At 36.7% G+C, this 12,576-nt stretch overlaps 3 protein-coding genes across 4 annotated transcripts; 1 reads left to right on the plus strand and 2 right to left on the minus strand.

Moving 5' to 3' along the window:
- Positions 1–265: 265 nt before the first annotated feature.
- On the minus strand, positions 266–6,535 carry LOC110735758. Of its 2 annotated transcripts, XM_021915940.1 has the most exons (7): positions 6,282–6,535; positions 4,304–4,394; positions 1,838–2,263; positions 1,483–1,701; positions 1,279–1,403; positions 928–1,132; positions 266–346 (listed from the first exon to the last, which is right to left on the minus strand). In XM_021915940.1, exons 2-7 carry the CDS (start codon positions 4,387–4,389, stop codon positions 340–342), a joined length of 1,068 nt encoding a protein of 355 aa, XP_021771632.1. In that variant the 5' UTR covers positions 4,390–4,394; positions 6,282–6,535; the 3' UTR covers positions 266–339. The 2 variants fall into 2 exon arrangements, with proteins under 2 accessions (XP_021771632.1, XP_021771631.1); XM_021915939.1 differs by lacking the exon at positions 6,282–6,535 and having other exon boundaries at positions 4,304–5,899.
- LOC110735759 (probable NAD(P)H dehydrogenase subunit CRR3, chloroplastic) lies at positions 3,458–4,144 on the plus strand. Its single transcript, XM_021915941.1, has 2 exons — positions 3,458–3,701; positions 3,802–4,144. The coding sequence occupies exons 1-2, from the start codon at positions 3,490–3,492 to the stop codon at positions 4,064–4,066; spliced, it is 477 nt and encodes a 158-aa protein (XP_021771633.1). The 5' UTR covers positions 3,458–3,489; the 3' UTR covers positions 4,067–4,144.
- Positions 6,536–8,449: 1,914 nt separating the features above from the next.
- LOC110735563 (L-type lectin-domain containing receptor kinase S.6-like) lies at positions 8,450–10,885 on the minus strand. Its single transcript, XM_021915754.1, has one exon. The coding sequence runs from the start codon at positions 10,636–10,638 to the stop codon at positions 8,641–8,643; it is 1,998 nt and encodes a 665-aa protein (XP_021771446.1). The 5' UTR covers positions 10,639–10,885; the 3' UTR covers positions 8,450–8,640.
- Positions 10,886–12,576: the final 1,691 nt, after the last annotated feature.

Raw genomic sequence — 12,576 nt, forward strand, 5'->3', positions numbered from 1 at the left:
CTGGCCCTGAAGTACTATTGGCTAAATTCATAAATTGACATCCCCCTGCCTCCCCAAAGTAATAGAAATGAACAGAAAATTGAATTAACCTAACAACTTAGCTTAGCAATATTGACATCAAGTTTTGATAATCAGGGATAGCCTTTCCTGTATGAGTTTACAGCAGCGTATGGAGAAGCACTCCTTGCACAATTTGGATGACATGGCATAAAATTTTATACCTTTCACACACCAGGTAATATGTGCCAGAGCAGCTAACATAGAACATGCTGTGCTTAGCTTTTAGCAGAATTCCTAGCTTTGTTGTTAGCACAAAATCATTGCATCGCATTCGTCAAATTATTTCCTGCATTTGCAATTTACAAGCAATCATGTGTCTGAACTCTGAAGTGCTAACTGCAAAGAGTTATGAATGTAATATAGAAGCTCGGAAACTTTAACATCCCATATTTTAGACAGGTCAATCCCAATTTCCTTCCCCCAACCCTTGTTTGCAGACTGATGCTGAATATTAGTACAAAGTTCATGTGGTATTTTCTAGTTTACGATTTCTTCTTCATAAGAAAAAAAAATGCTTGATACAGGTTTTTGTTCGGGTGGATGTGTCACGATTGTGGTATAACCTATGGGCTATGGCTGTTCTACTGACTGATATTTCAACTTTCCTCTTCAGTCTTCTTAGAGGAGATGCTCTTCTGCTGAGATTTTAACAGAAGAAATGGTGAGGAAGTAAGTGCAGAATGGGAGAATGGATTACTGAGGTCTTTACTGTAGCTCCTATTTCCCGTGAAAAAACTTGTACAATAATTCAACAAGGAAAGAAAAGGTTATCTTTTTAACCATCGTTCTTTGCTAGTTTGCTTAGCTTGCCTCCAACATCTTTAAGTTAGAAAAAGTATGTGACTATGTGTCCATGGAAATACCTACCAGTCCTTGGCGAATTGGGGAAGAATAGCCAAATTCTCTGTGTCAGACTCAGTTTCCTTAGCACCTGTTTCAGTTGACAATTTTGAAGGAACTGTATGGTTGATGCTACTATGTATGCTGGATGAAGAATCATCATGTTGGTGTTGAGGCAAGGTTTTCTTCTTTCTCCTAAACATACCCCATAGATAGTATTTCTGTTTGAATCCTGCATATGAGCATCACATTTGTTCCTCATCTATCATCAGATATATTCCTTTTAAATATATAAATTGAAACAGTTTAAGTAGTAAGTACTGATAGACTAATAGAGTAAAATTATATTTGCAAAAGTTTCAAATGATTTGGGCTTACTCCAATAATTTGGTGGCAGCTCACAAGATGAAAAGATCAGGAGCTCAACATTATTGATCCTTGAAATCATGGCTAATTCACGGTCAACTATGTCATCCACTAGGCAGTCGTACATTCTTTCAGTTCTGTAAGATGTACAATTGCTTTATTACAACAGAAAATTTGGATAAATTAGTTTAACATACATATTTCGTTGAAGATTACCGGTGATCAGGAAAAAAGTACACTGCAATATTATTAGCTGTTGGCAGCATTTTCTTGAACTTCATAGGCCAGATGTTGATTTTGGAAACCATCTCTAAGCATAGGAGCACAGGCATAGAATTTGTCACCTCTAATGCTTCTTTGCATGCTTCATTGGATAAGTGCGCCATCATTTCATGGACAGTACAAGATTTTTCTCCATATATCTTAAAACTTCCCCTGTAAAATAAAACTATATGCAAATTAGAACGAATCTTGATTTTTTTGTCCTCGTATCCTCTTTTGCTGGTGATTAAACTATTATCATATACATTAAATTAGCTGTTCCAGAACACAAGAGAAAGGGGAGCATTACTTCCAAATAGGATCAGGTAGCGGCTCTATATTGCTACAGAAGTCATCTTCAAGGATACAGGATATTTCCGGAGAGCCAGACTTAGCCGCCCTAGCACTTGTTGCTTCAGAGTCTACATCTGGTAAATGCAGGTCTCCAACAACATAATTGTGCGTTTGCCTTTTTGGATCATGGCTCGTTTCCAAATCTCTGCAGAATAACTGTATCTCATTGGTTGATGGACCAGCATCGGCATTTCTCACACTCTGAGCTTCCTCAATTATTGATGTATGAAGCGGCTCCTTTGCATCATCCTTAAGTTCACCGCCTTCTGTGTCTGAAACACTGTTTGTAGAATCAGACAGTTCAAAGACCCTTGGCTCACAAAATCCACAAGTCCATTCGACTTCATCATCATCTGTCTCTGCTAACTTATTAAGGCAGTAACTGAAACGCAGAATATAATTTGGACAAGGTTAGTTCACACTACCTACATAGTTATCTTTCATAGCTACACAAACTTTCTGTAAGCATATGCTATGGATTTACATTGCCATGGATAAGAGAAGATCTAGTCCCGAAGATATTCTTTTGTTAATTCCCATATTATCCCTTAACATAATTCTTTTTTCTTCTAGTTACATACGATGACGTTCAAGTACTCAACTTGTAACGGAAGCTAAAGTCAATAATTAACAATATATGGGAGCTACCATTACCTTTAAACAAATAGGAGCTCAACACTTTCTTAGAGCTTTGGGTCAAAACTAGCAGAAATACTTAGATAACCATATGAAAATCATTCAGAAGCTGCAATTCTAACAGAAAGCCCTGTTCCTGAAGCTTCTTTCACTGATACCTGACAAAAGTGCTGGATCTGATTCTGAATCCTGAGGCTTAAATCCCAAGATTGGCTAGTGTTGCCAAAGTAAATCTAGTTGTAAATTTTACCTTTTTGGCGCCTAGTAGCAACGTGTGTATTTATCGTGAATTCATGATGGTTCACTATGTTCATGGTGGTCCAATATAGTCTTCAATGAGACAGATATGGAATAGATACATATGCTTAGATATACTAAATCTTCTATCTTCATGCACTTTTTATAGTGCAATTAGACCCTTAAATATACAATATACTCCGTAGTGCCCAAGAGAAATAAATTAAAATTTACAATAGTTTCCCAATATATTAATTGTTTTCCTTTCAGGATTTCAAAATCATCACTGCTTTATCCCCCTTTCCTCACCTGTCTGCTTCTATTCTCCTCCATCCTTACTCTTATGTTCTTTTCTAATAATTCGGGCAAGGAATCTATCACAGGAACTAAGGTCTGAAAACAGACTAGTTTCATAAAAAAACGGATTTTTCGCCAAATATCTCTGATTTTTTTTTTTTCTTAACCATATACCTATGAAAATTTTCAAATTGACCTTATAACCCTGAGTTTAACAAAAATGTCACTAAATACCCAAATGACTAACGAACGTTAACTCCGTTAGTCATTAAGGCTAAATTTGCCACGTGCCAATAAATTATGGGCTCTTTTTTAAATGTTTAATTAATTATTAAATAAAAAAAAACTAAAAAAAAAAAAAAAAAAAAAAACCAACACCTCAGCCACATATTTACATATACTCACTCTATCCTCAAAATCCCCACTAAACACCACAAAATGATTTTATCAGGCTGTATTTCCATAACCAAACCTGGTTTCACTCTTGCTTCTCTCTCTCAGAGTTCTTCTAAACACACAACACCCCGGAAACCTTCAAAGATTACTCCTCCAAAACCAAGCCACAGTCCCCAAATTCAGCCCTCTATTGCGGAAATAGAACGAGCCATTGGTGCTGGCAAATACCGCGACCATGATCCTGCCAGTATAAGGCAAGCACCTTACACCTTACTTTTAACCCATATTTTGTATTTTTACTCTGTTATCACTCATCTTTATTTGTTTACGTTATACGTTGTATATGTAATGCAGTGATCCAGCAGAGAAGAATAGTGTGTTCGATGCAGTATTGGCGAATTCAGTAGGAAAGACGGAGGGCAAAACTGAACGGGCACTACGCGAAACAGGAGAGTGGATAAATGAACAAACTGAGAGAGCTACTCGGTCTTCTGGAAAGAAAATTTTAGAGGTTATGTTTTTTTGGATTGCGCCTGCTTGGTTCCTCTTGTTCTTTATTGCTACTGGTGCTGTTAAGTTACCTTTTACCTCTCCTGTTCTTGATGACTTACTCATGTAAATTTGAATTACACATTTGCTTTAATACTATATCATACCATCATATATGGAGATTGCAAATTGTGACAGAACTCGACAATACGATCTGTCAATCTGAACTCAATCAATATTTACTGAGAGAGACACAAAGCCAGCATGATGCAAACACAAATGAACTCTAAATTGACTCGATGCGTGTGTTTATCCTACATATATCATTCTTTCATGGAATTTAAACTACGAAAGCTTAGAAACTTACACGTGTTCGGAGACAATTTGGCACTTGCTGCATACAACTAATAGTTCAGGGAAGCCTCTCTGACCGCATGTCTGGCACACACTCATTTTTTCTGCAACCAACACTACGATTTAAGGCATCAGCAAAGAGTTCTCTAAAACTTGAAGTATAGTAGAAATTTCTACCACGTTTGTTTGGTGGACAAAAGCATTATGAAGGAAGTTGCACTGGAACTCAGAGTTTCCCATAAACAACTTTTGGCACTTTCTAGAAAATGGGATTACTCAGGTAAAATAGAAACTTTAGAAATATTACTTTTTATGTTCAACTGAACAATCACTAGGATATTAGTATGACTCTATTTTATCCCACTTGTATTGTATGATTCAGCCTATCATAAGTTCATAACCACCAAAAACAATTTTAGTACATCCTCACTAGATGTAGAAAGACACACGCTATTGAGATGGTATAAACAACATTCTATGAGTAACTGTTTTGTGGCTACCCAATAGCTCATTTGGGCGTTGATCGGAGTACACATTTACACAACTAGCTGGTTAATGGACGGTCCAATTGGATGCTTTTTTGTTCATGTCAAATTTAGTCGGGCTAACAAGTTGGGTGTTTGAAAAACAACCCTGGCCTATGTGGACTGGTCTGGCCCGGCCCGAATTTTCTATATTTTTGGACGGGCTTGGGCATGTGTTTGTATGCATTTTTAGTTGTTTTTTTTGGCCCGGTCTGAGAAAACCCAAAAGCCTTCATGGCCTGGCCCTTTTGGGTGGGTTTGGCCATGCAATTTCCAACCCAAAGCTGACCCGTCCCAAGATATGGGCTGCTTTTTTGGCATTGGCCCGGTCCTGAACCCGGCTCGACCCACACTTTGATCAAGTTTAAGGAGGGCTCACTTTTCCTTTTAGAGAACCCCAAATCTAAAAGATCTTAATATCTCTCCTTATATTATGAGAAATTCCTAAAATTGTGCGAGCTAGCAACTTCATTTACAGTGTGTTTGGATAAAGAAAGAGGAAGGAAAAGAAGGGGAGGGAGGAAAAGAGGAGGAGAAGGAAAAGAAGGAGAGGGAGCAGAAGAGGAGGGGAAGGAGAAAAAGGGAGGGGAAGAATGGTGAGTTTTCCTTCTAAATCTCTCTATTGTTGGAGGGATCATTTTCCTACAATTTAATCCCTCTATTTCTCTCCCCTCCAATTCCCTTCCTTTCTCATTTGTTATCCAAATAAAAGATATCACATCTCTCCATTTCCTTTCCCTCCATTTCCTTCAATCCAAACACACCGTTAATTCATTACAGAGCAGTTCACTTTCAAAATACAGACTGAACTAGTTTACATTTATTACTACTCCAATTTAATGAGAATATCAGCTTCTTGTACTTGAATTATTGAAATAGAATGGGTACATTGTACAAAAGCTTTAAAGCCACATTATCAATTTCATATGGTTGATCTTTCTTGCTTTAATCTGGATTTTAAGTATCACACATTCGGGTTGTATTGATGAGCCCAAATAATATATAATCTATTATGAAGATCATAGAAATTGAACTAAACCCATAATTTTCTATGTTTTACGTGTTCAATTTCTAGATTAAATACACTAGAAATGTAATTTTACATCCTCTTACATTCTTCTCTTCTATCACACTTTTTCACATGTGATTCTAGTATGTTAAAGTGAAAAAACGTAAAATGACAAATGACAAATGACATTCGAATGTATGATGGACCTACCTAATACTTTTCACACTTATTTGCAAATTCTTTGATCAAACATGCCACAAAAAAAAATTTACACAAATTATTTTCTTTTAACTTAAACATTTCATAATGTTTGTTTTAAAACAGCTAACCTACCTCTTGTAGGTGGGTAATCCCATTACCTCCATTTTAGTAGTAAATAAATCAAAATGTTCATGAAAAAAGTTGCAAAATTAGAAAATAAAATAAAATTATAATGAAATTATGAAGAAGAAACTGACCTTAATCTTAACAAGAACTGAGTCTGAGCTAGTCTTTCTCTTGGAAAACTAATTCTTATGTTTTGTTGCAGCTTCAAAGGAAATGAAAGAAATATGAGAAGCAGTTGGAAATGGCTTTGAAGCTTTCAACTAACCTTATTTTACAGTATTATTTTTGTATATTTTCATAAAAAAAGAAAAATAAATGCAAATTTGTGAAGGACTACCTACTTCATACTTAGTCAAAAACTCAAAATAGTCTGACTTGATACATGAACCACTCGTTTTCCATAATTAATTTATACAGTATATATAGCTTATGGTAGTAAAAGCTGTTGAAGAACCAGAATATTGTACTTGTATGGTTTTTGCCTTTTGAGTATAATACCTGACATGATAGGCCTTTGCCAACAGTTGATTGGCTTTGTATTTTTTTTTTTTTTAATTCGGCGTATAGTATCTCTAATTTTAGTACCTTCACAACTTCATGTAACATTTGCACCAACTTCTCAAATTTTAGCACCTTTTCAAATCACAAGACTAAAACCAATTGATTTCACAAATTGATTTGAAATTTCATCACTCTATGTATTTTATTAGGTAGCGTTCGCATTTTAAACTTGAATGGATAAATATACCCTCACGTATTCACGTATATTCATGATAATTTTATTTATTACCAAATTTAGTTCCCGGACCCCTACTTGCCATTAACTAAAATGCAAATTCAGTTAATCAAATCAAAATTTTAATTAACTATCTGTGTATCATATGCAAAAATTTCTAATAATTTGCACAAATCTAGGATTTCCTGTCAACAAAAAACTGAATGATCAGCTAGTTTCTTGTAAATTTGCATGACTGCATCCAAATACTACATAAAACAGATATGCCCTTCTAAACAGAATTACTTAGCTAGTGGCTTAAATTGCATTTATCCTGTTTATTCACAGTAACCATGTATGTAAACAATACTACTTGCTTCTACATTCGAGGAAGTCTTAACAACATCGATCATACAAGTTACATGTTAACATAAAACACATAGAAGACAGCATGTCGAAGCTAAAATTAACCTATGTATAGAAAGACAGCACGTCGAAGCTAAAATCAACCTATGTTAAGAAGACTAAACTCTTGATTATTTGCTCTGTCACTTTGACTCACTTCCCTGATTTGAAGAACTTTGACAGCAAAATGAGCTCCAGGAAATTACGTTAGTATGTAACAATGAAAGCAAAAGATACAATGCTTCTCCAATATCCATTGAGGAGTTATGAGATTAAATTCAGGAAACTGTTAAGGTAAAGCAAGGAGTATCACCAGTGATGATAATATATCAGTGCGAGACTACTTATGCATGTTCTTGTGTAATGTGTTGGGGGTTTCAGGTTCTGCTACAAATGGATTTCAGGCCACTGAATCAAACAAGCAGCATGTTAGACACCGTGTGTCCCTGACTTGTAAATCAATTTGACAGTTGCTGACAACACGTTCTGAAGTAAATGTTTTTACTGAAACTAATTGGACATGTAGATACTCCCCACCAACAATTTGCAGGAGCATTTTTATTAAAAAAAAAAAAAAAGAACTTTGTTATTTATAGCATCAGCATTGGAACTGAATAGATTACTCTTCAAGCTCTAATCAGGAGTTTGTTGGTCGAATATAAAATATGAAAAATTTCTCACACAAAGTGTACTTATACTTAGAAAATTCTTGCATCAGAAGATTGAAACAAGTTGCTTCCATGGATTGCAAAAATAATTAGCAGCAATCGTCATTTGTTACACCGCCAACATATAGAAGTAGCAAGTAAACTAGTTCATTCAAGAACTCTAAGCAATCTGAGTAACTTTTAGAACCTAAATCAACCCTTACTAATAAGTTTTTAAGATATAACTTTAGCACCTAATGTTGTCTTTGCAGGAAAACAGAAGCATGCTACAAAGACAGGTACTTCAGGGTTTGCTTTAAAATGTATATTGTCACATGATTAGGTGTTCATGAAATCATTAAGAAAATAGAAAGCATGATGATAGACTAGATGCAATCAAATAAAAGTTCTAGTGGAAATCGAGAAGATTCAGAGTTTTTTGTACACGATTTCTCTTTCTTTACAATGAGTACATAGACTGAGGCACTGAGTAGCTTTTGAACTGAACTATTGACACAATTGTTCTCAAACAAAAAAAGGGGTTTTTATTCCCTGCAATTCATGTATTAAACTTGAGAATGCAATTAGTAAACTTTATTTTCTGCTATACATTTTGTTTTTCTTACCGGCATGATTACAAGTAAAAAGAAAATCTAAGACTACGACAAACTAACATCTGAATCCATGGCTCAAGAACTAATCTCCTGTAAAAACCTGCACTAATCAGTACTCACTGAAATGAGTTTTTGGAGTTGACCAAGGACACTCCTCAATATCATCACCTCCAGCATTCAGCATCTTTCTCGAAGGCCCATGGCAGGCTGCTCGAAACTTCACATCTGGCCTCTTAGCTGGTAAATCAGGCACCTGCAATTCCCCTTTTAACATCATATGTGCTTCCTTAAGAGTAGGCCTTTTCTTGTTATCTAAGTGCACACAGCACAGACCAACCTTGAGCATCCTTTCCATGTCTTCCTTACTATACCGCCCCATCATCCTCCAATCAACGGCCTCAATCAGCTTACCCCTCTCCCACAGGTTCCATATCCAATCAATGAGAAAACCTTGTTTGTTCTCGGTTGGCCTTCTTCCTGTCACCACCTCCAAAACCACCACTCCGAAACTGTAAACATCAGACTTAATAGTAGGAACACCAAAGTGAAGATACTCCGGGGCTATGTACCCCATTGTCCCAGCTGGAATAGTCGGTTTCCTCAATCTAGAATCTCGGTCATAGACCTCAGCCAATCCAAAATCACCAAGTTTAGGGTTAAAATCCGAATCAAGCATCACATTACAAGTCTTAACATCCCTATGAATGATCTGCCTGTTGCATTCTTCATGCAAGTATGTGAGGCCAGAAGCTATACCAAGAACAATGTTCAGCCTTTGCTCAAAAGTTAGAACACGAAAAGCATCCGAATCTGTATGCAGATTCTGATCAAGGTTACCATTAGGCAGAAACTCATACACCAGGATAAGTTCATTTTTTTCACAGCACCATCCCAACAATTGAACTAGGTTTCTATGCTTCAATTTTCGAGTCATAGCAGCACATTCATTGGTAAAGGATCTAATGAGATTACCATCACTAACATCATTGAATCTTTTAACAGCAACTACTTGTTCATGGAAAAGAATTCCCTTATAAACTGTTGCAGATGTTCCTTGGCCTATGATCCTACTCCTGCTGAAACCATCAGTAGCCGATTCGATCTCTGAGAGATGCAACTTTATAGGCCCTTTCTTCAACTCATTCCTCCTGCTTTTCTCCCTATCTGATATCACACTTTTCCTTGACAACCAGACAAAATAAATCACAACAGCAACTGTCAAAAAACTCAATGCAGAAATAATTCCTGTCAATACAATCTCATCTTTCTTGTTATCATCATCAGAAACTTCACCCGGTGTACAGCTCACACAATCACCTCCCTCCTCATCTCTATCGACAGTCGAAAAATCGAACTCGAAAGTCTTGAACTCCCATCCATTAATAACATGTAATGCAGACCCATCTCTATTAGAAGCAGAGAACCCCACATACATTGACTCCTTCAAATGCTTAGAAAGATCAAATTGAGCAGAAAGAACAGGATTCAAGGGTTTATTAGGGAAGTAACTAACCCAAATTCTGATAGCTTTTACTGAATTTCTGTACTCAATCCAAGCATTAATCTTCTTTCCACTACTTAAATCAACTCCACCCAAAAACCCATCAACAGAAACCAAGGAAATATCAGAATTAACATCAATACCCACATGATTATTATTAACATCCCCAACTAAAGCATCAAATTTCGTATCAAATTCGACTGCGAAAAACGATTCTTGGGAGTTCAAGCTGAATTCAGGCATACCCAAATGCCCAAATTTTGAACTAAACAAACCCAAATCAGAGGTGATCAAGAAAGCGATTCCATCACCGGGGTTTGAAGGAGAAGAAGGCGTAATAATGAAGGAAAAGCGAGAAAAGAAAGAAACGGAGGAATTAGTTGAATGATCAAGAAATTGAAGTGGGTAAAAGTAGAATGCTCTGCCTGAAGAAGAAGGGTTTTGTTGGGTTAAACTAATGGAAGAAAGGTTTGTTTCAGAATCGATGATTAAGTGCGCATCGCCGAAGAAGGTGAAGTTGTTGGCTGGGATGAAGGAGATGGAGGATGAACAGGGGAAGTTGAATGTGAAGATTAAGGTGAAGATTATGATGAATTTTTGAAACATGATTGAATTTGGAAGTTTGAATCTTGGAATTTGAGTTTTTGAGGTTTTGGGTGATTTGAATCTTGATTTTATCTGTAAAATTTTGAAGTTTTAGGGAAGTAGGAAATTCTGGTTTGAACAGAGTACAGAGTAGAAAGAGGGGAGGAGGACGTAGGGAGGAAGGGAGGGAAAACAGAGCACCATTTCTTTTTTCTGATTTTTTAATTTTAATTTTATTTTATATATATATATTTTAGGGTATTTTCACTTTTACCACCTTCAAATAACCACTTAATTGAATTTACCACCTCCAAAAAAAAAAGATTTACTTTACCACCAACAAAATTTCCAAAAAATCGATTTTACCACCAACTAACGGATTCCGTCCACGAATCCGTTAGTAGGGCCCACCTTTTTGACGTTTCTTCTTCATCTTCCCCGATCTTCCGTGTAAACCAACCAGCAACGAAATCAACTACCTCGGTTGGTCGGAATTTCGTGTGTGACTAAGGAGGGGCCGGAATTTGGTGTGTGGGTTAGGGAGGTGGTCGGAATTAGGTGGTGGTTAGGGTTTTAGGAGTGCGAAATTTGGTGGTGGCTAGGGTTTTTAGAGTGGTCGGAATTAGAAGGGGATTTATGGGTGGTCGGGATTTGGTGGCTGCCAAAAACTAAGAAGCCAAATCACCAACAACAAGGATACAAATCGATTATCATCAACATTTATACAAACCAAAGCAATTAATCCATTACAATACCCACAAATCGAAACCTCAAAACCAGAAAAAGAATTGGGTAAATCAAACCTTGTCAATCGTTTTTAGCATCAAGCTCAGAACCCCACTTCAATGGAGTCGATTCCAGGTGACTTCCATGGTTGAGGATAAGAAGACGACGGTCAGAGGAGAGAGAATGAGCGAGATGAAGTCTGATTAAATGGGTGTTGTTGATTGATTAAGGAATGCCAAGCCTTGGAAACGCATTTGAAGCGATGTAGTGATTTAGTGGGTAATCGAAAAGAATGGAGGTGATTAACTCCATTGGAAGAGACGCCATTGTTGTGGCTTTCGAGAAAACAGAGCAAAAAAATAAATAAAAATTGGTGGAAAGGTGGTTGTGGCTGTGCGGTGCGGTGGTGGGGCTGGTCGTAGCGGTTAGGTGGTGGGGGCTGGTCGTAGCGGTTAGGTGGTGGGGGCTGGTCGTAGCGGTTAGGTGGTGGGGGCTGGTCGTGGCTGGTCGGCGGTGGGGGTCCTGACGGTGGCAGCAACACCGGTTGATTAATGGGGATTTTTTTAATTTTTTTTTAAAACTTACCGAATAATATGGCGACACGTGTGCAAGGTAGGCCCCACTAACGGATTTATGGACGGAATCCGTTAGTTGGAGGTGATTGGTGGTAAAACTGATGTTTTATTTTTTTATGAGGTGGTAAAGTAAATCTTTTTTTTTTGGAGGTGGTAAATTCGACAAAGTCATTATTTGAAGGTGGTAAAAATGAAAATACCCTATATTTTATTTTATTTTTCCAATTCTTGATTTGGTTGGCTTAATTATTTAGTGAAATTGGATTTTATAAGAAACTACAAGTTTATAAACTATTCATATCTATCTAAAAGTATTTATGTAATTGATAACTAAGAGGGGTTAATTGTCGTTAGTTGCTTTCCCCCTCTCCCTTGATTTTCTCTTTCCTCCTTCAACCCTCAATTTTAGTGATTGCAAATATTCATTTTAATACAACATTGAGGTAGATGAAATCTGACCCTTAGGGGTATCTATCCATACCCTTTATTTCTCCCTTTGATATTCGAGTTTTCACAGCCAAAAATGGTAGTGCTAAGCCGAAATCAATGGAGGAATGAAAATTTACATACATATCTTTTAGGGTTAACCTATACATTTAAAAATTGACGAAGCCCATGCTTGGTAATTTCAGAATTTAACTTATATAGTTTTTCATAT

The sequence above is a fragment of the Chenopodium quinoa genome, unplaced genomic scaffold, assembly GCF_001683475.1.
Source record: "Chenopodium quinoa cultivar QQ74 unplaced genomic scaffold, ASM168347v1, whole genome shotgun sequence".
Taxonomy (NCBI): Eukaryota; Viridiplantae; Streptophyta; class Magnoliopsida; order Caryophyllales; family Amaranthaceae; genus Chenopodium; species Chenopodium quinoa.